General features: G+C 40.1%; 1 protein-coding gene and 1 pseudogene across 1 annotated transcript in view; both read left to right on the plus strand.

Moving 5' to 3' along the window:
- Positions 1 to 278: 278 nt before the first annotated feature.
- The window catches only part of LOC101836689 (alpha-fetoprotein), a 41,394-nt gene continuing 20,554 nt past the window's right edge, over positions 279 to 21,118 (plus strand). Inside the window, exons 1-8 of the mRNA XM_005068090.4 lie at positions 279 to 363; positions 2,845 to 2,896; positions 3,027 to 3,168; positions 5,189 to 5,400; positions 8,478 to 8,619; positions 11,347 to 11,444; positions 12,755 to 12,884; positions 19,467 to 19,681. Coding sequence (XP_005068147.1) covers positions 279 to 363; positions 2,845 to 2,896; positions 3,027 to 3,168; positions 5,189 to 5,400; positions 8,478 to 8,619; positions 11,347 to 11,444; positions 12,755 to 12,884; positions 19,467 to 19,681 — 1,076 coding nt within the window. The remainder of the gene's footprint in view (positions 364 to 2,844; positions 2,897 to 3,026; positions 3,169 to 5,188; positions 5,401 to 8,477; positions 8,620 to 11,346; positions 11,445 to 12,754; positions 12,885 to 19,466; positions 19,682 to 21,118) is intronic.
- Positions 12,869 to 13,001, plus strand: LOC121141051 (annotated as a pseudogene).

The following is a 21,118-nucleotide window of genomic DNA, read 5'->3' on the forward strand; positions in this document are numbered from 1 at the left end:
GACTAGCATTTACCAAACACGCTGATCAATTTTTATTACAAGGCCTGTGTGTTGTAATCGTGAACAAATAGTAGGTCGACATTATCTGCTTTAGAATCCTGTACTCATTAATGAACACCAATATTTCTTCATTGTCCCGAATTTCTCCAACTTTCTGAGAATCCATGGAAGAATTACGAAAAAGAATATTCACTCGAAAAGTTAATGGTTAATTATAACTGCTTGAAAAGAACATAAAGTCTTCATTTCTCTCAAATGGTGGAACTTCATCTGAAACAATGGGGATTATTAAAACTCTATCTCTTATTGTTTTCTTCAGCTACGTAAAATGTGAGCCTCTTCAAACAAGTTTACTACATGCAGGTAGGGAATCCATGTACATTCTGTGTAGCCTACAAGCAAGGATGTGAGGAGTAACCGTGACAATTACTAACATGTGTGTGGAAAGGCTCATCTTTCTCAGTGGTCATCACTGTAAAAGAGTTGTTGAAACTTGATAGACACTAGTGTGTGGAATGACTACAGAAAGCACTACTACATTGAGGCTACTCATCTGGGAATATCTCACTTTAGCTTTCCTTCTTTGCTTCCATTCTAGATGAGAGAATGCTACATTTAACCAATGTTTGAAATTGGCTAAGTGAATTTGAATAGAGCAAAAATGTGAATGACTGCAGAAATAATAATAGAAGCTACAATATTTGGTACCTATTATCACCAGCCAATATGTTCAGGACTTTACAAATCTTCATTTATGGTGTGTGTGTGTGTGTGTGTGTGTGTGTGTGTGTGTGTGTTGAGTAATGTAGTGTGTTCTTATGCATATGTATTTGTGTACATACATGCATATGGATGTAGAGGCTGGAGGTTGACATCAGGTGTTCTCCTCAGTTGCTCCTCAGCCTTTTTTTTTTTTTTGAGACAGGATCTCTCCCTGAACTTGGAGCTCACTAACTGGTTAGACTGTCTGACCAATGAGCTCCAGGGATCCTCCTGCACTACCACCCCCAGCAATGGGATAACACCTGCATGCTACTGTGCTGGACTTTTTAAGTAGATTGTTGGGACCTGAACTCACATCCTTATGGTTATACAGCAAGCACTCTCCTGGCTGAGTCGTTTTCCCAGTTCCTCACTTAATCTTCGTATCCAACCAAAGCACTAAAACTTATTTCATACATAAATGCATGTATGTACATAGATACTTTCTACTTTTTATAAATAGAAGTTGAAATCTGAAGAGCGGTCTCTAAAACCTTTATTTTGTGCAGCAATAGTAATTGCTAATGATTGTTTACTTAGCAGAAAGCCGCTTAGTTCCTTAGAGAGCCTTAGTGTAAGGGGGAAGACAGCTCCATTGTAATGTGTACACTGGGTGGGTGATGAAAACGGCGGTGATGAGCAAGTCAAAGTGTGGGAGACGCTTTCTTTGCCAAATTAAGACCCACACATTGTTAATGTTTGGGATCCCAAGGGCTTACATTTACTTTTGAATGTGCTAATAGCTGTTAATGGAAGTATTAATAGAAGAGTTCAACCATATCATTAAGTTTAAAGAACTCAGAACATTGTGTGTCTGTGTGTGTGTGCAGAGCAGAGGACTATCTCGTGTGTGTGCCTCAGACTCCGCCCATCTTGACTTTTAATTTTTTGAGATTATAATACAACTATATCATTCCCTCATTCCATTTCTTCATTCCAACCGCCCCCCCCGTGTGATTCCACTCACTTTCCTTCAAATTCATGACCTCTTTTTCTCTAAGACTGTGTGTGTGTGTGTGTGTGTGTGTGTGTGTGTGTGTGTGTGTAAATATACTGCTCAGTCAGTATAATGTGTATGTCTTCAGGGCTGACCATACGGTATTGGATAACCAATTGGTGTGTGCTTCACTGAGGAAGACTATTTCTCTTGTTCTCAGCATTCCTTTATCTAGGGTTATGACCTCATGGGCTTACCCCCCTCTCATGTTAAAATGTCTACGGGTGTCATTTTGTTTCATTTGGTTTTTGACTGGCTCAGAGTTTGCCAGGTAGAATTGGCCTCTAGCTTGCGAGCTCCAGGAACCCAGTTGTCTCTGCCTCATCAGAGCTGGAATTACCAGCCTGCACCACCATTACTAGCTCTTTTTTTAAAAGTGGGTTTTGAGGATTGAATTCAGGTTTTGTACTTAAAAGGCAAGAATTTTACCAGCAGAGCCATTTCCCCAGGCCCTAATTCAGAACTTTGAATTGAACTACATGTAATTTGCATGTAATCAATGATAGAGTTGGGCTACATTTGTATATTTTTTTAAAAACCATTGACAGAAGACAGTTTAAATTCAAAGGAAGGTATATACTGTCATGTTGTTCTTATCACTACAACTATTGAAAATAAACCTATAAATTTGTGAGTGAATAACATAGATTGTAGAATTTAAAGGGGGTTTTCAATCTGGGAAATTTCCTGCTTCTCGAATGTCTTAGTTCAAAATACCACAAGGTGCGGGCAGGGGGGTGATCGTTAATATACATCAGAGTTCACACAGTACCTGCCCGAGGCTGGAAAGTCCAGGATCAAGTGCTAGCAGATTCAGTATCTGGTGAAGTTTCTCATATTTGGTGCCTTGTACACACCTTCTTTCTTGCCCATGTGTGATGTCTTCTTGCTTTGCTTGCGTATGGTAGGAGGGACGAATGAGCTCTCATGGGCCTCTATTATAAGGACACTGACTCCATGGATGAGAGTTCCACCCTTATGACAATTACAAGTTCTTACCTTAGGTTTGGATTTCAACACATGAAAGTCAGGGGTGTCAATGCACCCACATCACAGCACCAAGCAAGACTGTTTTTTTTTTCCAGCCAGGCAGCATAGTACCCGTCGGGATTATATGGAGGAGAACCTAAGAGATGCGTGAGTTTGGTTATCAACATCCTTTTGTCTGAAATTGGTATGGGAATCACTTTGGGGAGAATAGGGAGATACAATAAAGAAAGAAGGGACCAAGTCCTTGGGTATTCCACACACAGATCTTGTGTTTCAGTGCCAGCATTATGGTTGCTCAGTTTCTTCAGGATGCAGCTTATGAAGAAGTCCAAACCGTAGCTGAAGAGCTGCTGGATCTTGCTGAAAACTGTAAGGTTCTCAGATCACATGAGTTACCTGCAGAGTGTGTTCACCAACTGGTAGGTGGCTCACGTGTCTATTTATTCTCCTGCCTTAGCCAGATGATAAACAGAAGATGTCGCTATAAACAGGACTGCTTGAATAATGATGTAGGACATGGCACAGCAAGAGTATGTGTATGACTCACATGCCAGATATAATCTTTGTGGACTTCTAAGCCTACATTTAACCAGTTTCTCTCTGGGAGCACAGGTTCTGAGGGCCAAACACTCAAGGGAATGAGTCACATTCCTGAGGATGTGGGCTGCTCTGCCTGAGTCACCAGAATGCTGCTGTCTGACGTCTTCACATAAAGAACTCTGGGGAAACTGAATTAAAATGAAAATTCATTAAAAAAGATTTCTTTAAGAATATGAGAAAAACAATATTTTTACAGATCCTTTTCTCAGTTAGCAGAAAATAAGGGACATTATTATTGTCTCATTTAAAAACTCTATTTGTCTTGTGACCAGCAATTTCAATAAAATAGGAATTTCCTGGGGACATTTTTTTTAGTTTTTAAATTATATATATATATAATTATATGTATTTGTGTGTGTGTGACATACACAGAGGTCAGAAGACAACTTCTGGGAGTTATTTCTCTCCTTTGACTGTGTGGGTCCCAGGGATTGAACTCAGGTCATGAGACCTGGCAACAAGTACCTTCAGCCATGAACCATCATAGCCCCCCAGAGGAATTCTTAATTAATACTAACATTCTGTTAGAATAAAGAGTTTCAGGAATAGTTATTTTTCGGGCTAAATAATGCAACATATAAATGAGAAGTAACTTTAACTTTTCTTCTTTATTTGTTGAGTTCCCTGATTTATCTCTTGGAGCTAATGCCTGTGAACAGTGTTTTAGACTCTGAATATGAAGGAATGTCAACAATCCACATTTTAAATGAAGATTTTGCCAGTGGCTATACTCATTTTAGAGCAATCCCTTTTTATTTCTGCTTCAAAAATGACTTTTTCTGGACTTATTCCTCAAATAGGAACACACATGCCAGTTGAGGCTTACCAAACTCCACACATTTACTGCTACATAAAAACATTTGAAAACATTGAAATGATTACATTTTCAGTTGGATAGTTGACAACGAACAAGCATTGACTCAAAGTTCAAGTCTTAAAATGTGTTCCCATGGAAACAAAAGTAACAAAACGAGTAGAAAATAAGCAAATTAGTAGCTTTTGGGGGGGTGGGAACAGAGAGTTCTCATTAAGAATATCTTGCTCTGGAAATTCTGAAGGATATCTAATTATTTTTCAAAAACCTGTCAATTGCTTGAGAATGAAGCAACGTCATAGGGAAGGGGAAATTCTCTCTGGTCAACAAGCATCATGTGTGGATTCAGATTTAAAAACCTAAAAGGAGCTGGACAGGTGGCTTAGTAAAAGTACTAGCCGCCAGTCCGGACAACCTGAGTCTGATACCGAGAACCCATAAGATGGGGGGAGAAAATCAGCCCTCTCAGTTGGCCCTTTGACCTCCATACCTGATCCAAGGCTCATAACCCTCACCATATATAATAGATGAATGAGTGTAAAAACTACCTAGAAGATTTTACTTATAAAGTATGCCTGGGGGCTGGCATGATAGTTCAGTTGGTAAAATACTTGTATACATATGAAGATCTAGGTGCTTATCCTAGTAGCCATGTTAAGCGAGGCACAGCTGTGTGTTACCACAGTACCAGTAGTGGGGACCAGAGACAGGCACATCCCCAGAGATGGCTGATGGGTCAGTATAGCTGTGGGTTCAATGAAAGACCTTGTCTTAGAATTAAGATGGAGAGTGATGAGCCAGCATTGGACTTTGCCTGTCCATATGCTTGTGTACACACACATGTACATACTTACATGTGTATGAATACACATGTACACACAGAACAAATAGGGAAATAAAATTGAAATCTCTGTGTCCAGTGATTATTGGACTCAAGGCTCTGCATCTTGTGTCCTGGTTAACTTTCCCATGGTGGGGAGTGTTGGTCTCCTATCTTCCACTGCATGTCACCCTTCCTCCTGTAGATGGCTACCTTCCTCACACATATTTGCAACAACCAAGGGCTGGTGGGCAGTGATGTGTCCACTAACTGTTGTAAGATGGAAAACACAACAAGACTCAAGTGCTTCCTGTCCTATAAGAAAGATCATGAAGATGACATTGATACACCCCTGATTCCAGGACCTGAGCTGACCTGTGAGATGGATGCAGGAAGTCACATGTTGCTGAAGGCAAGGTAAGTCACTTCATTTTGACATGGTCTTTTAAGAAGAATATTTTCCAATTTTTAAGACCCTTTTTGCACATAAAATTGTCTGAAAACTTATGTTTTATTACAAAGAATTAAAATGGAAATGACCTATGATACTTTTTTTTCTTCTAAAGAGAATGGCAATTAGCATCCTATTGGGCCAATAGGACCTGGGAAGGTTTGCTGTGGAAGATTAGAAATGACTAGGCCTTGTACATTGCTCACCTCCCTGTTTAGGAAGACCAGCAGATATTCCACGTACTGAGGGGAGAAACAATGCTAGCACTAAGCAAATGCTGGGGCTAAAACAGCTTGTAACACCGAGGAAGGCAAATAAGAGGGTCTGTGACTGTGCACCAAGCAGCCAACCTGGCTAGATAAGAGGAGGGACAAGGCTCTGAGAAGGTGGTAAAGCCACTCCAGGCAGGTTCCAGCTGGCTCCCACAAGGCCCACCTGCTCCCTGTGAGGAATTCCAGAAAGGAAGGCAGCTTGTCCTTTCCCCTAGGGAACATTTGAGCAAAGTGGATAGTTTCCCATGTAAAGCATCAGATTGTCACAGATTACACTGGAGGTGAGTGTGGCCTCTAAGCAGGCCACTACCTGGTCCAGGAAGGGACCATCGCAGGACACCCCAGAGATGGTGGAAGGGAGGAGAAATGGTAGACTAAGAAGTAAGTTCAGATTCCAGGTGTGTCCTTTGCCTGTACAGCTTGGCTTGGGCCACCTTCTTCTGTGGAGACACGCCTGGGCTTCTTCTCCCTTACCTGCAGATGCGACCTTGGCTGCCAGATTCTTGCCAGTGCCACTGTGTGAATCCTTTTTTGGAAACATACGAATAAAGACTGCTTCAGTGCTTGGAATAGGAGGGGATTCACAAGGCACCGTATCTATCTCTCCATGTGCAACCAAGTGACCAGATGACTAGGCAATCACCTAGGAAAACCATAACAAGCAGAGAGCCCTGGAGACAGGCCAGCAACAGTGCACAGTCCTTGGGAGAAGCACCAGTAGATAGCGGGCAGAGCATCTGACAGGTGTGAGATAGGGTCTGTCATTTGAGCCTAGAAACAAGCAGAGGTGAATTTTCCACTGAAAATGGACCGTGTAATCCTGGGGCAAGGGATAGCACTGGAGCATTACCAAGTTCAAGTCTGGAATGCTAATTAGCATGGAGTTGCAGCTCATGCGAGTCAGGTGTTAACAAGACAAGGAGAACACAAGACTGTGACTCTCACAGAGCATGGCTGTGTCTGTATTACTTGAGTCAGTCACTGACAAGAGATGACTGCTGGACCTAGAGTTTGGGAACTTGGTGGTGGATTGATAATAGATTTTACTCATGTTAGTCTAGGTCAGGGATAAACAAGGAGACTAGACAAAATAGAGGAACCCAAACTTCATTAATCCATCCTTACAGGAGCAAACCTACCCTCAGAGATTTCTAAAGCTTTGTGGAGGAATTATGTGCCCTCATACTCTTAGTTAGAAAACACTAAAGGATCATGTGTCAGGCAAGTTCCAATATGCCTGGCATTAAGGATGAAATATGAATGTGGCTATTCATGTATCAAATGTTACACATGTTGTCACTTACTACAAGCTTCAGGCAACCCCCAAACATCCCCATAGCAATTGAGGAGCACAACCAGTATACTGAAGGACATTGTCAGGGACTTAGGTCCCCGGGACACCGTGCTCCCAAACAGAGCTGTAGTTCTTGCTGAAGTGCCTGTTCTTAGAGACCTGCTTACCAGGATTTCTAGCACAGGCCCTTCCTGCTCTAGTCCCATTAGCTCTTCTTAATCTTTGCTCCATATCCGTGAAACTGCAGGAGCTTTTCCCGAGGGTTCCTCAGGAATGGGCAGATTCACTATCTGTGGTCATTCCTTACTGAGTAAAAAGTTACCATGCACAAACATGTGCATTTTTGTGGGGCGGGTGTAAAAGAATAACTTTATGGGACCATTTCTCTTCTCCCTTCACATATGTTCCAGGTATCAAACTCTGGTCACTAAGTAGCATGGAAACCACCTTTACTCACTGAGCAATCCTGCTGAACCCTAGGTTCATTCCTATGGTCTTCAACTGGCCAGATCATTGGGGGAGACAATAGAACAGGAAATTCAGCATTCTTCCTTTAGCTCACCCCTTTATGATCCTAGTAAATAGTTACCTATGGTGTAATTGTGACTTTCATCTTGGCTTGCAGTCCTACTTGTCTATTTTGACATCTGCCAGTTCAGTTTTTCCCAGATCAGTTCAAATCCTGACAATTCTTGTCTAATGAGTACCTGAATCTCACATGCCTCTACATTGGGCTACACCATCAGGAACATGTGTTTATAAAAGAAAGAGGATTCCGAGTTTAGCAAAGAAATAAATGGCCAAGCCTAAGAAGTGAGGTGCAGCATGTCCATCAATATCTAATTGATCATAGCTGCCAGCTTCACTACAGAGGCAGGGAAAGTAGTCTTCCTAAGTACACAGAAAAAGAAAATGGATTTGTGGGAACATGCTGGTTTGGTCTGTAGTGTTGAGTTGTGCTGAGTGCATATTCATATATGCATGAGTCTGTTCTTGAACAAGTTCCACAGCCCAGTGTGAGAAATAATTCCAGGGAATTTAGTGACAAATAAAAATACTAAATGACAAGTCTTAGAGGACAATAATATTGATTTTGTTAGTCTAGAAAGAACTTCTGGATGACATTGAGAGACTTCTGACCATCGTCAATCCCTGAACCAAACAATCCTACATTACAGTGCTGCTTAGTCTGCTCAACTTTCTGCCTCTCTGTCTCTTGAAGAAAGTGTGGTGATTTCATTTCTGATTATGCTTAATCCACCTGTTGAAGTCACTTTGTGGGCATCCAGGAAATGACCCTGCTGATCTGTTCATAGTGAACATTTGATAATTTTGGGCAAAGTGCTACCAAATCTCAATTACCAGAATTTCCAGAAGTTTCAGATAGATTAAAAATGAATAAATACTGTTTATGAGAAATGTCATTGGTGTATGTGCCTGAATTCTAAACCATACATCTTGCAATTGTAAATTTCAGGTACAGGTATGAAATTTCTAGAAGGCACCCATTCTTATATGGACCCACTATCTTGACCATGTCTGCTTGCTATGAAACAGCTGTTCGGTTGTGTTGTCAAGAGGAAAATAAAACAGATAAAACAGAGTGCCTGCAGGCAAAGGTATTGTATATATAGCTTAGTTGTCATCTAGGACTTTGTTATGGAAACTGTGGGTTGTCGACCAGCAGTATAATGTCACCTCACACCTCTTCTCCAGACCTAGTAAATAGAATTCATTTAAAAAAGGAAGGCATGGGTTCTGAAACGCAGAAGCATGACAAACTTGAATATAAATATCTAAGCAGAACAACCCAGATTTTGGAGATGTAAAATCATAATCATTATTTTATTACCATTAGTGACTATGAATCAGGAACCTAGAAAGTAGATCGTCTGAGAGTTTCTGGCTCATGAACTTTCAGGTAATTGCAAAAAACATCTGAACCTAGGATTCAGGAGGAGCTGGAGCCCCTGGGCAGTGCTGCATTATCTCTTCTCTTCATGTACAATCTCGAGTGTGTGCATTTAGTGTTCTTACCTGGGCTAGTTTGGACTCTTCCATAGCATTGATGACCAGGGGGCAATAGGATTGCTTATGTGTAGCCAAAGGCTTAAGAAAGGATTCTTCTAGTATACAAGGAGGAGGCTGTGCAGCCATTTGTAATCTAGCCTCAGAAGTTATTTCTGTCATGTTCTCCTGCTTGAAACACCATAAGCCCTCATCAGCTGGAAAAGAACTGTACATAGACTTTACTTCTTGGTGGGATAATGGTGATCAGTCTCTTGTTAGAAAAGCATGGGACAGGAGATGTTTTAGCCTTCTGACTATCATTGGGTAGATGTATACCAGTGATTGGTTCTAGGATAAAAGTGGTTTTTTGTGTGCTCAATAAAAGTTCTAAACATTAGAAAGTTCTGAACATGAACAGACTCACATTATAGAGGGCATCAGGCAGATTTTCTATGTGCCATGCTGAAAACTAACAATATTTTGATAATCATTATGATGAATAACTTAAGGCTAACTTTGGCAGTTTTCTCTTGATGTCTTCATAAGAAATCATCTAATTTTCTCTAAAAGTAATAGAATTTCATCTCTTTCTCAGACCTGGCCTTTCCATGTATATTAAAATAGTATATTTGAAGAAACTCTGCCATAGGTTAAGAACTCATGATTGCAACTATCTTCATTAAAGCTATTTGTTTAATTCTTATTCTGGAGGATTCTGGTTCCTTCAGAAGCCGATTCTCAGTTATCCTGAGAAAAGGCAGACACTTCCATTCCCCATTGTTTTCATTTTAATTACAGCCTGAAAGCCAATGGTTATGCTCTCATGTTTGTCTCATTGTCTATAATTCCCCACCAAAATGTTTGCTGTGAATAACTTGCATGTACACCATCCTTTTAAGTCACGATGTTTTCTTCACATTCAGTTTCTTCACTAAGAAATCTTCATAAATGTGCAATATGCCCCTATGGTGTTAAATATAAGCAGATGCAGTAAGTTAGCTAAGAGGTTTCCCACTGTGATGTTCACAGTGTTTTAAATGGCTCTTGTTCTGTCCTGGGAGAAAATCATGCAATCAGTCATATTGCATATTAATTTTGTCTGTGATCAGAGCACAATGAAGCCTCAGTGACCCTCATGAAAACAGGCAAACTGACTTGTATTCCATTTTCAATGAATGTGATGCAACAGAAGGGATAATAACCAAAGGAATTCACAGTTAACTATAACCTATTATTAATTAGCATTGAGCATCACTTAGTGAACAAATTATTCTGATTATACTAGGGTTTTTACTTGAAGATCATGCTTATATACATTCTCTGATTTTTCTTGAAAATATCATTATAATAAACAAGCAATATGCAGTCAATTAATGCTTTTGTTTTCTTTATTCATTTATTTATTCTATGTGTGTAGGTGTTTTGACTGCATGTTTGTCTAGCATTACTTGCATGCTGTGCCTGAAGAAACTAAAAGAAGGCTTCAGATCCCCTGAGAATGGAGAACCCAGACACTTAGCAAGAGTAACAAGTGCTCTTAGTCACTGAGCCATCTCTTCAGTCCCAATTTGTCTTAATTGGAGATATAGCTATCCTGAAACTTAAAGATTTTTCTTACATTTTTACCAGACAAATATGTTAATTTTATGTATTTCCTCCTACTGGTTTTTCTTTTGAGATTTTAATTTCGTACATTGTTGTGTTCCTTCCGAGAAAATTTTGATTAGACATTTAATTAAATACATCTATTTTCATTACAAATATAAATGTTCTCAAAACAATATGCTGTTACTTAACAGTTAATCTACTCTTGTACCGTCTTATTTCCTTTAAAGTTTGTCATCATAAAAAACATGAATATGATTCTTTTACCATAATTGGGCTTTTATTTACCTAGAAAAATTTGCTTGTGATAGTTTAAAAAGTAGAAATCTGGGGTTACAGAAAACAAGCATTTGGAGGTAAAGAATTGTATTGCAGATTTGAAGCATCTCTTTCAGCTAAGCAGTTTGTAACACTTCCAAGAAAAAATGGTTAATGACTTGGCTAAAAGAAAGTACATCTGTAAGGCAGTTTTTGAGTCTATCTTGGTAGCTTTCTAGATATTAGTTTGTTTAGGACATTTTGAGTTAAGCAGTAACTGGGGAAGTGAGATGTTATTTTTTGTGAAAGCTTTGCCCTGTTATTTCTTTGCACTTAGCTCCTTTTCAGTCAGTCCGTTGAAGACTTTCTAATGTTGAGGCGATTGAGGTTTAATTTTCTATCTTTTCCTAATGATGCCATTAACATTTTATGTTACTATCACATTTCCTTGATGAGTTGTTTTCTGTTTGCAGCTAGAACCCATCAGAAAATATATTAGAGAAATATCTGCAAGACATCATCATTTATGTGAAATTGGGATTAAATTCAATGACAATATAGCAAGAGCAGTGTAAGTTTCCTATGCGATCTGTGGGCTTTGTCGCTGCTAGGCCAGCTGTTTTGGCTAAACTGCTTTGAAAAGTCGTTTACCCATTATGTAGCAATGTTTGTCCATGTAAGCCTGGAATCTTTTTCTATACTTACACGGCTTCTCTGTTTAAAAATGGCACAATGGCACAGGAGCCGAGGTGAAATCACATAGTCCTCAACTGCTTCCATAATCTCCTTCATCAGTGACTCTCATCTGCTCAAATCCCTCAGTGCATGATGGATTTGGATCATTAAGATGCAGAGACTTAGGGCTGGAGAGACAAAATACATACTGCTCTTGCAGAGGACCCAATTGGGGTTCCTAGTAGCCATAGTGAATGACTCCCACTGGCCTGTAACTCAGCTCTGGGGGACCTGCTACCCTCTTCTGGATTCCTTGGGTAGTTGCACTCACATGTGAACATTCTCACACATTGACACATCTATACATATCATTGCAAATAGAAGCAAAACTTTTAAAAAAAATGCAAGAATTTGGCTGGACATGGTGGCATATTGCCTATAATTCCATCATTTGAGAGGCAGATGCAGAAGGATCATGAGTTCAAGGTTATCCTGGGCTACACTGTGTGTACAAGGCCAGCTGAGTATATAGTAATATATATATATATATATATAGAGAGAGATAAACAGAAAGATAGATATATACAGATACTAATTGAATCATCCTCTATAGTAAAGGCTAGAGACAAAACTATGCTTCTTTAATCTTGAAACCTAGAGATGGAGGATGTTTTAACTCATCCTCTCCACCTTGGACTTATGTATTTTTCCTTATCACCTTCTTTCCCAATGAGTGACAGCACTAGGCCTCCTGGAAGGCAGGGGTATTTTATTGCCAGAGAAACTCCAGAGACATCCCAATGGTCACAAAGGAGTCCTGTGCTTCATATACTTGTCTTTGCAATGAGGTTGATGTTGCAGAGATAATTGCCCATATTTCTAAGGTTATCAAGTTGTATGTTTCAATATCTTAGCAACTCAGTGTATTTAGCAGATCCTTAAGTGATAAAAATTATTGTAGTTGACATTATTGAGATTTGATCTTTGTGTGGGTCTATGTATAATAACCAAAGTAGAAAACACCTCTTAATAGTTGCTAGATTTAGACACTTTGGGTTACTTGAAGTAGAAATTCGAAATATTAAGGAAAAGGAAGGAGGAAATGATATAATTATATTATAATCTCAAAAAGGAATAATTACTAAAAACAGACTATTATTCTTTTTCTAAAAAATGCAGTTTAAATATATTTAATTTTCTTTACAGAGAATTGATTCTGCTCACTAAAAAGCAACCTAAAGCTAATTTTTCTGAAATTGCCAAATTGACCACAGATATTAAAAATCTGCATGAGACCTGTTGTGAAGGAAATACAATGGCATGTGTTCTGGGCAGGGTAAGACATCTCTTCTTTCTTTATAACTAAAAATATTTTTATTAATTAAATTTATTCTTTGACAATCTCGACTGCATAATTTGTGGTAGTGGGGGACTGCGTTCGCGCTCTCCCCTGAAAAAAAAAACAAAAAGAAAAAGAAAAAAAATAATAAAGCTAGAAAAGTAATGATCTCTTCTTTTTACCAGTAGAATACCATCTTTGTTCTTTCTGTCCCCAACTCGTGCAATAATTTTCCTCCTTCCCTTTTCTTATTTCTCTCACTCCTTTACTTGTTAGACTTTTAGAAATGACCACAACTCTCTTCCAAATCACAGCTGTATTCCATTCTTGCTGTAGATTCTTGCATAAGACCTAGAATTGCATCTGATGCCAGCCAGCAGGAAAGGAAACCTATCAATGTGGTGTGGGACACACAGGACATTGGCACATGGACAAAGACCTGTGTCTTATCCAATATAAAGTCCCCAGGTCCCAAGAAAGGAACAAACTGAGGCTGCCCATGCATCCTAAGGCTCTAGCAAGTCCCAAGTCATGTTCTTAGGGATTTCTGCAAGTCTGAAGGGTGACTGGTTCTCACCACAAACAGACAGAGAGACCAAGACCAAGACGAGCTGAAGCATCATTTCATGAGAAAACTCAGAAACCTGTGGGCAAAGCTCTCTGCCCCCAACCATTTTAGTTCCCATCCCACACAATTTAGAAGATACAAATTGAAATAACAATAAAATGGGCAAACAGGAAGATCCCTGAGATTGCAAATCTTCAAACTTCACCTCCACTGGGACAGAGTGTAGGCTCAAGCAACACCTTTTTGCGACTGATAGTGCTACATTCGACTCTGCCACTCATGGACAGCGGCAGCTGCCACCCCCAATTCCTAGAACACTGGGTAATGGACAGAATCACGACCAATGCTATTTTTCATGCTTTGGGGTGCTGGCGTTTTGTATTGAGCCCAGGGTCTTGCATCTGCCAGTCAAGTGCTCCACTACAGAGCTTCACCTCATAGGGAGGACTCACCGATCCTCTCTGACTGAAGAGTAGAGTCATGTGACCAAAAAGTAAAGGGACATGTGGTCCTGATAGAACCCAGTTCAGACAAAAATCTGAGAAAGCCCTTCCTTAACACATAGACGATACCTTTACCCAGCCAGTGACCTCAGAATTAGTGCTCTTGCAGGATGGTCTGCAGCAGGCAAGCCGGAACAATCTGCACTTCCCTGATTTTAATGTTCCTATTCACAAACAAGCTCAAGTAACTGCAAATTGTTCTGGCAATCCTGTCCTGGTCCTGATTGTAACGGAAATAGCCCTGGGGTTAATGGCTTGCCAAAGATAGTGCTTATGTGTCCAAAGAGTTTTCATTATTCTTTAGGGAGGTTTTGTTCATTTGTTTTTACTGTGAATGGGTTCTGTGTTGCATGAATTCTAATTGTTCTTAATAATAAAAACTCAGAGTCAGATATTGGGGTTAAAACTGGAGATCAGAGAAGCAGAGCGGCCATCCACTAGAGAGTTCTCACCTTTATCAATGCTCAGACCAAAGGGACGATCCTCTCCTCAGATTGCACTGCTCCTCAGACTGCACTGAGCTCCTGTCTCCTCCCATCTTAAATTCTCTCTGTCTAGCCACATCCTTTCCTGTCTCTACTTCCTTAGTGCTGGGATTAAAGGAGTGTCACTCCAAGTGCTGGGATCACCTTTTTGTGAGTTCTGTTTCTTTTTTAGATTGAGTCAATTTCGTGTAGCCCAGGGTAGCCTTGAACTAACAGAGATCCATCTGCCCCCATCTCCTGAGTGCTGGGATTAAAGGTGTGTACCACACTGCCTGGCCTCTATGGCTGACTAGTGCGGCTAACTTTGAACTTTGTACCCTAATCTTCAGGCAAGTTTTATTTGTTATATCATAAACAAAATATCCCCACAGTTCTGAACATCAGTATGTAGGTACTATTTTCTCATCCTTGTATGGTTATTTTTCTATCTTTTGACTTATTCACAAATGGATTTTATAAATGAAAGTACTTGTCATACAAGTGTGAGGACTAAGAACTCGTGTCAAGTTGGACATCTGTAGTGGTATACATCTGTAATCCTAGTGTGCCCACAATGAGAAGGGAGCTGGAGGCGGGAGAATTCCCAGAAGGTCTCATGTCAGTTAGCCCTGCTAATGCAGCAGTGAATAACAAGAGACCCTGCTTCAGACAAGATGGAAGGACTAGAGCTGACACTCAAGGTTGTCCTCTGACCCCATTCATGTGCCATAGAGCTCATGCACCTGCACCCACACTGACACTCATACACTGACACCCCATACACTGACACTCACACACTCACACACTCACACTCACACACTCACACACTCACACTCATATACTCACACCCATACACTCTCACATTCATACACTCAAGTATGTACACACAAACACCCGCCAGAAAGACATAGTGAAAACATATTCCTTACCTCTTAACCACTTTTACAGATCTCATTTTGCTGTATTTTTGGACTTGCCATGTTTATATGTTTATGTTAGAATTTTCTCATTCAAGCTATTACTGTTTCCATATACTTTATAAAGTTGGGGTATTCGTTTATGCTCATTTCTGAAAATGAATTTTATTTTCTTCCTTTAAAAAGATTTATTTTCATTTTATGTGTACTTGTGTGATCTTCCTCTTATATGTCTGTGTACTATGCATGTGCAACTCCCAAGAGGGCTAGAAGAAGATCAGACTCACTGGGATTGAAATTTTAGCCGGTTGCAAGCTGCTGAGTGGGTGCTAGGAATTGAACCCTGGTTCTCGAGGGAGAATCCAGTGTCTTAACCACTGAGCCATGTAGCCCTTTAACATTTTCCAGATAGGACTGAGGTTGTGTGTTTTGGAAGGATTTGAATTTGTTCACTGAACCTGAGGATGAGGTACATATAGAAACTAATGGACGCTTTTCCGTGTCTTCTGCTGTACATCAGTCTTGGTGCTTTTCCAGCAAATCCTCATTGCTCGTGGAGTCCGTAATTCTGAACTAATCTGCTTCCCCAGATGTAAAATCAGTACTCACAGCACTTCCATGGCTGTTCCCAGGCGAACACATGCTCAGAGCAGCCAAAAATTTGATCCGCCCAATGCACACATACTACACCTTTGTGAGGCTGAACAAGGCGCTGTTCTGTATTCACTTCAGCTCTCACAGTGTAAACAAACGTCCCTGTTCTGCAGTATGCTTAATGGCGATAGCTTTGTTGGTAATTCCGATGCTCAAGGTTGATCAAACACAGCAATGAAATGCTGTCTTAACTACAAGATGATGTGTCTGCTAGGAAAAAAATGTGCATACTAGATGAGTTTCCTCCATGCTTATGTTGTTGTGCAATTGACTATGATTTCAATGTTGAGGAAACAGCAGCTCACATTAAGTAAGGCACCTGGCTGAGGCATGCACTAAGCAAGGCTATGTCTCCATTGGTTAGTTAATTAGTTAGTGGTGAGGCCAGGGCCTCATGGGAGTCCTGTATTTTTTCGGGAGTGGCATTGATTCAGTACATACCAATTCAGTGTTTAGACAGAGACACAACTGTTTACTTTGTCATGCATTTAATGGAATTCTTCTTCAAAACATCTCACTTATTGTCATCTTCTCATTTATGGATAGAGAACTCTAGAGGATGCTACCATTTGAAATGAAAACACCATTAATTATGTAATCGCATGCCCTTTTTCTTGTGTATTTGGGCTTCTTTTTAATTAATTGGCTCTGAAAAGTGACAGTTTAATTTATTGGCCTTCTCCAAAACAAATTCTTGGACTCACTTGCTGGGTTTATGCTTTTAATTATATTGATTTTCCTCTTAGTTTTGTCTGTTGCTTCTATCACAGATGTTTTGATTGGCTGCTTGGTGGTATTCTCATTCTTTTAAATGCATAGTGTTAACTATTTATTTTGAACAATATTTTTCCCTTTCTGGTGTTAGGGATTGACCATAGGGCCTTGTACCCCCTAAGCTAGTGCTACACTACTGAATTACACTTCCAAACCAGTAATTTCCTTTATGTACCGTCTCCCACTATTCGCGTTGTATTAATAGATTTCTCTCTTGACTAGATCATTTCTCCTATTGCTCTGAGGAATATCTTTATATTGCACACAGTAGAGCTGGATGTCTACAAGCCTTGTCTACTGTTTCCAGCACTTGTTATATTTCTCCATATTGATTCACAGCTCTACCCTGACCAAAAGGAGTATGCTTAGTCCCAACATTAATCTTCGATATTGTTCTAATGCAATATTCTCATGTAAATTATTAAAACTCAGGAAGGTTCTCTCAGCTTCCCTCTGACCCTGAAGCCCTGTAGGAACAACCATTTAAGACTGTGTGTAATTGCTACAACACTCATTTTTAAAATGCTAGTGCCCAGTACCAAGTCTAACCCTTTCACTTTTATCTAGTCCTGAAAAATACTTCATTTACTTTCCACAGTCTTATCAAGTATTTTTATTACCGATTTTGCAGACTAGGAAGTTGAGGTACAAGGTGGTGAGAAAGTTTCCCTAATTCACAGTCAGGAAGTAACAATTCAAGGACAGCACTTAGCTGTCAACCACAACATTAATTTATTTCTCCACTGCAGCAGATGGAGGGAAAATGTTTCACTTTGGAATATCTCTGTCCTTACAGGTTTTTCCACCAGCATTTCTCTCTCCTTTTCTTATTATCCTTTGAAATTCAGTATTCCAGGCAGCTCTGTTCACATTCTTTCTTTCTGCATGTACCCTGGCAACGCTGGAGCTCACCCAGCAAGGGCTCTCTCTTCTCTTCCTGTCTAGACTGTTTTCTGGGCATGAATTGTATTTCCTGCCTGTCTGAAAACTAGGTGGGGCCACTTGCTTGAGTCCTAGTTAAAAGTTATTGCGGTCATTTGAGGTCCAGCATACAGCTGTCTCCTAGGTTCCATTCTACAGTACACTCACTCCTGTTATAGCAAAGGCCATGGTGGCCTGGGGCACTTGTTGAAGTACCTATAGATTCCTGTGTGTAACAGGGACACATGGTTAGAAATGGGAATAGAGATCATTTGTTGCAAAAGAGAAGGAACTCCTGAGAATAGGAGTGAACTAGTGACCTAAGGGAGAAAGCGCCCTCCATCCCTATCTCCCACTCCACCCTCCCACCCCACCCCAAGCATCTTGATCTTTGCCAGGACATTTCTACAGAACCATACCTCAACTGTATGCCATGAGCTTTTTCTCAGTATGCTCTGTTCATTAGATGAAGAAGGGCTCCCTGTCTGTCTTTCTTTGAACACTGGTTTGGTTCTTGTTAATCCTGATGTTTCTGTCTCTGGCCCCTTCTCTCCCATCACACTCTCATCCCAGTAATGTCTAGTGCTAGAGGCAACACCAGGAGCCACAGGTAGACATTAAAAAAGCTGATCCTCCTTCCTGGAACTGCTGCTCGGAGGAATCACCTTTCCTCTGTAACAGTGCTGAGCCACCAAGAGCATGCTGGCTCCCCAGTTAACCAGCTCACACACAGCTCACACATCCTTCGGAGACTCAAACTGACCCCATGATTTGTCTTCTGTATGACTTTTAGACTTAGGTTTCCATGTCATCCTTTCCTAGCTTTTGTGATACCCACTGCTGCTTAGGGCAAGTCTCCCTGTAAATGCCTTGAAGTCGTTCTGTACTCCGAACACCCCCAGGAAATTCTTTGGTCTCACTCTTCAGCCGTTTTCCTCATCGGTTCTTGTCCCTAAACATGCGTCTTAGTGAATTATACTTCCCACTGTCCCAGCTAATCCTGGGTCCTGTCTCCTCATTCCCTTCACTCCCTTTTGTCAAAGCGTCTTTTTAGTAGCCCCGAGTTGAACCAAGCCGCAAGTAATTCCCTCAAAGACTTTCAAATGACCCTATCCCAACTGCATCATGCTTTCTTACTGCTAAGATTTTATATACATATAAGAATAAATAATTCTAGGATGTCTTTGTCTTCACTTGTTTCAAATTAACTTCTAATTATCCTTCGTGACTCAAGTCATTCAAGACGATCACCGTGACCTCCATCCTATCTAGACTGTCAATTTCATTGATTTCTTCTGAAGAATCGTATTGATCTCCTATTATTAACATTTTGTGGTTGTTTTGTTTAGTTATTTGACTCTTTGAGTAGGTCATAAGTTCCTAATTCACACAAATAGCCAATTCTCTCTGTATTTAAGCCTATATATAAGTATAATAGCAACATGGACTACACCAGGACAGGATGATGTGATCCTGTGACAAATGCTTCCCAGACTGGGATCCTACAATAAGAACAACAATAGGACTGTGGTTTCTGGACTAAAAGTGAAAAAATTAAAATAATCTGTCTTCTCCTCTCTTTTTAATAGGTAGATAAGATAAAATACTAGATAAGTATTTCTTTCCAAAAATGAGTTATGATGAATGTCTCCTTGGGCCTTTTGGTTTGCCTGGGGTAAAGCAGTGTTTAGTATCAAGTTTCCCTCTGATACCCTAATTTCAAAGGTAAGTTGAGAGCAAAGCAATCAAATAATAACTATTCTGCTCATGTCTCCTAGCACCAGCTTATGAACTATACCTGCTCTAACCAGGCCATCTTATCCAGCAAGTTTGCTCAGTGCTGTGAACAGCCAGAACCATTCCGAGGCGAATGTATTATCAACTCAGGAAGTGACGACAAGCCCAACCTTTCACCCCTGTCACTCAGAAGGTTTACAGAAGACCAGTCTGCCTGTGAGCAATTCAATAACAAGCAGGACGACTTTCTTCAAGAGTAATGCTGCTTTCCCTGGGTGCCTATGAATTAAGTTGAGGGATGTTGCAAACATGAATGAAAATGGGGCCAGGGATGGATTCTATGGCCGAGAGATGCTTTTGGAATCTGAAGCTGTCATTAGTTATTCAGCTCCACTCACGATGCTGTGTAGGAATGTGGGGTTGGGTGGTTGGGAACAACACATGAAAGAGAAACTAGAAGCTCCTTTATTCTCAAATGCTGACAGCTAGTGTCAGGGCTTCTAAAAAGAGCATAGTGATAGTCAAATGTCACAAGCATTGGAATGAATGAGGGACTCAGGGATAAATAAGAGGATCAGATTGGTATTCCTAGCATTTCTATTACAATTAATTTAACATACACTATCAAATGCACATAGCATTTAATCATTAAGGAGTTGGGATATTAACATCATTGGTGGCTATTCCGAAGTAGATGATAATTTTTGCATTAACACAGAGTGATTTCAATATATAGTATTACGACACTGTGTGATTGAAGTGCCTCCAGAGTCACTTATGCAATCATGAGAACTAAGTTCTCCTCAACGCCAAATGACCTAACTTGTATTTTACATGTTAGCCAATAAAGTTGAATACCACTATCTGAATGCACTCATATAAATTCCTAAACTTGCATTTGGTACTGAAAAGTCAATGGACCTGTTCTAACTAGACCCAGTAGTAAAAGGCCCATTAAACTGGGTTCAGGGAACCTGAGTTCCAACTTAGTTTTGATATTCATAAGCTGTGTGGCAGCTTGAACTCCCAGGCAATGTGTTCCAATGGTAAACTGAGGCAGTTGATGAGAACACACCAATGGCCTCATTTTAATCCTGTTTTTTGAAAATATTCTAGAATCAGTTTTGTTTTCCTTTTAAAGATATTATTACTATTATTATCATCGGTGTACATGTGTGTTCTGTGCATAGTGAGGCTAGCAATGTCAGATTCCCTGGATCAGGAGTTACAGGCAGTTGTGAGCTCCTGTAGGTGCTGGGAACTGAACTCTGGTTCTCTACAAGAGCAGTGTATGTGCTTAACCACTGAGCCATCTCTCCAGTCCCCTTTTTATTTCTTTCTAATGACTCAGATAAATGTGTAGATTATAACAGGACTAGTCACACTTACTGCTTTTTTTTTTAAAGGGAGGAGAGGGGATATGATTCCTGAAAGGTCCTTTAAAAAATTCCCAAAGGTAATTGTTGGAAAATATGTTTTCCCATACAAACACTTGATCTCACATAGAAGGATCTAGACACTGAGCCAGAATCCGCTAGTGTTTCAGGTTCAAGTAGTGAATCTGCCATTCACTACCATGTGATTTTGGAAAATCATGTTATTTTATTGATTTGGTTTTCTTATCTCAAAGCATAGCAATAAAGCCCTTCTAAGAGCCTCCCAAGGTTTCTAAATGCCTTCAAGTCAGTTCAAT

The sequence above is a fragment of the Mesocricetus auratus genome, unplaced genomic scaffold (assembly GCF_017639785.1).
Source record: "Mesocricetus auratus isolate SY011 unplaced genomic scaffold, BCM_Maur_2.0 Super-Scaffold_100006, whole genome shotgun sequence".
Classification (NCBI taxonomy): Eukaryota; Metazoa; Chordata; class Mammalia; order Rodentia; family Cricetidae; genus Mesocricetus; species Mesocricetus auratus.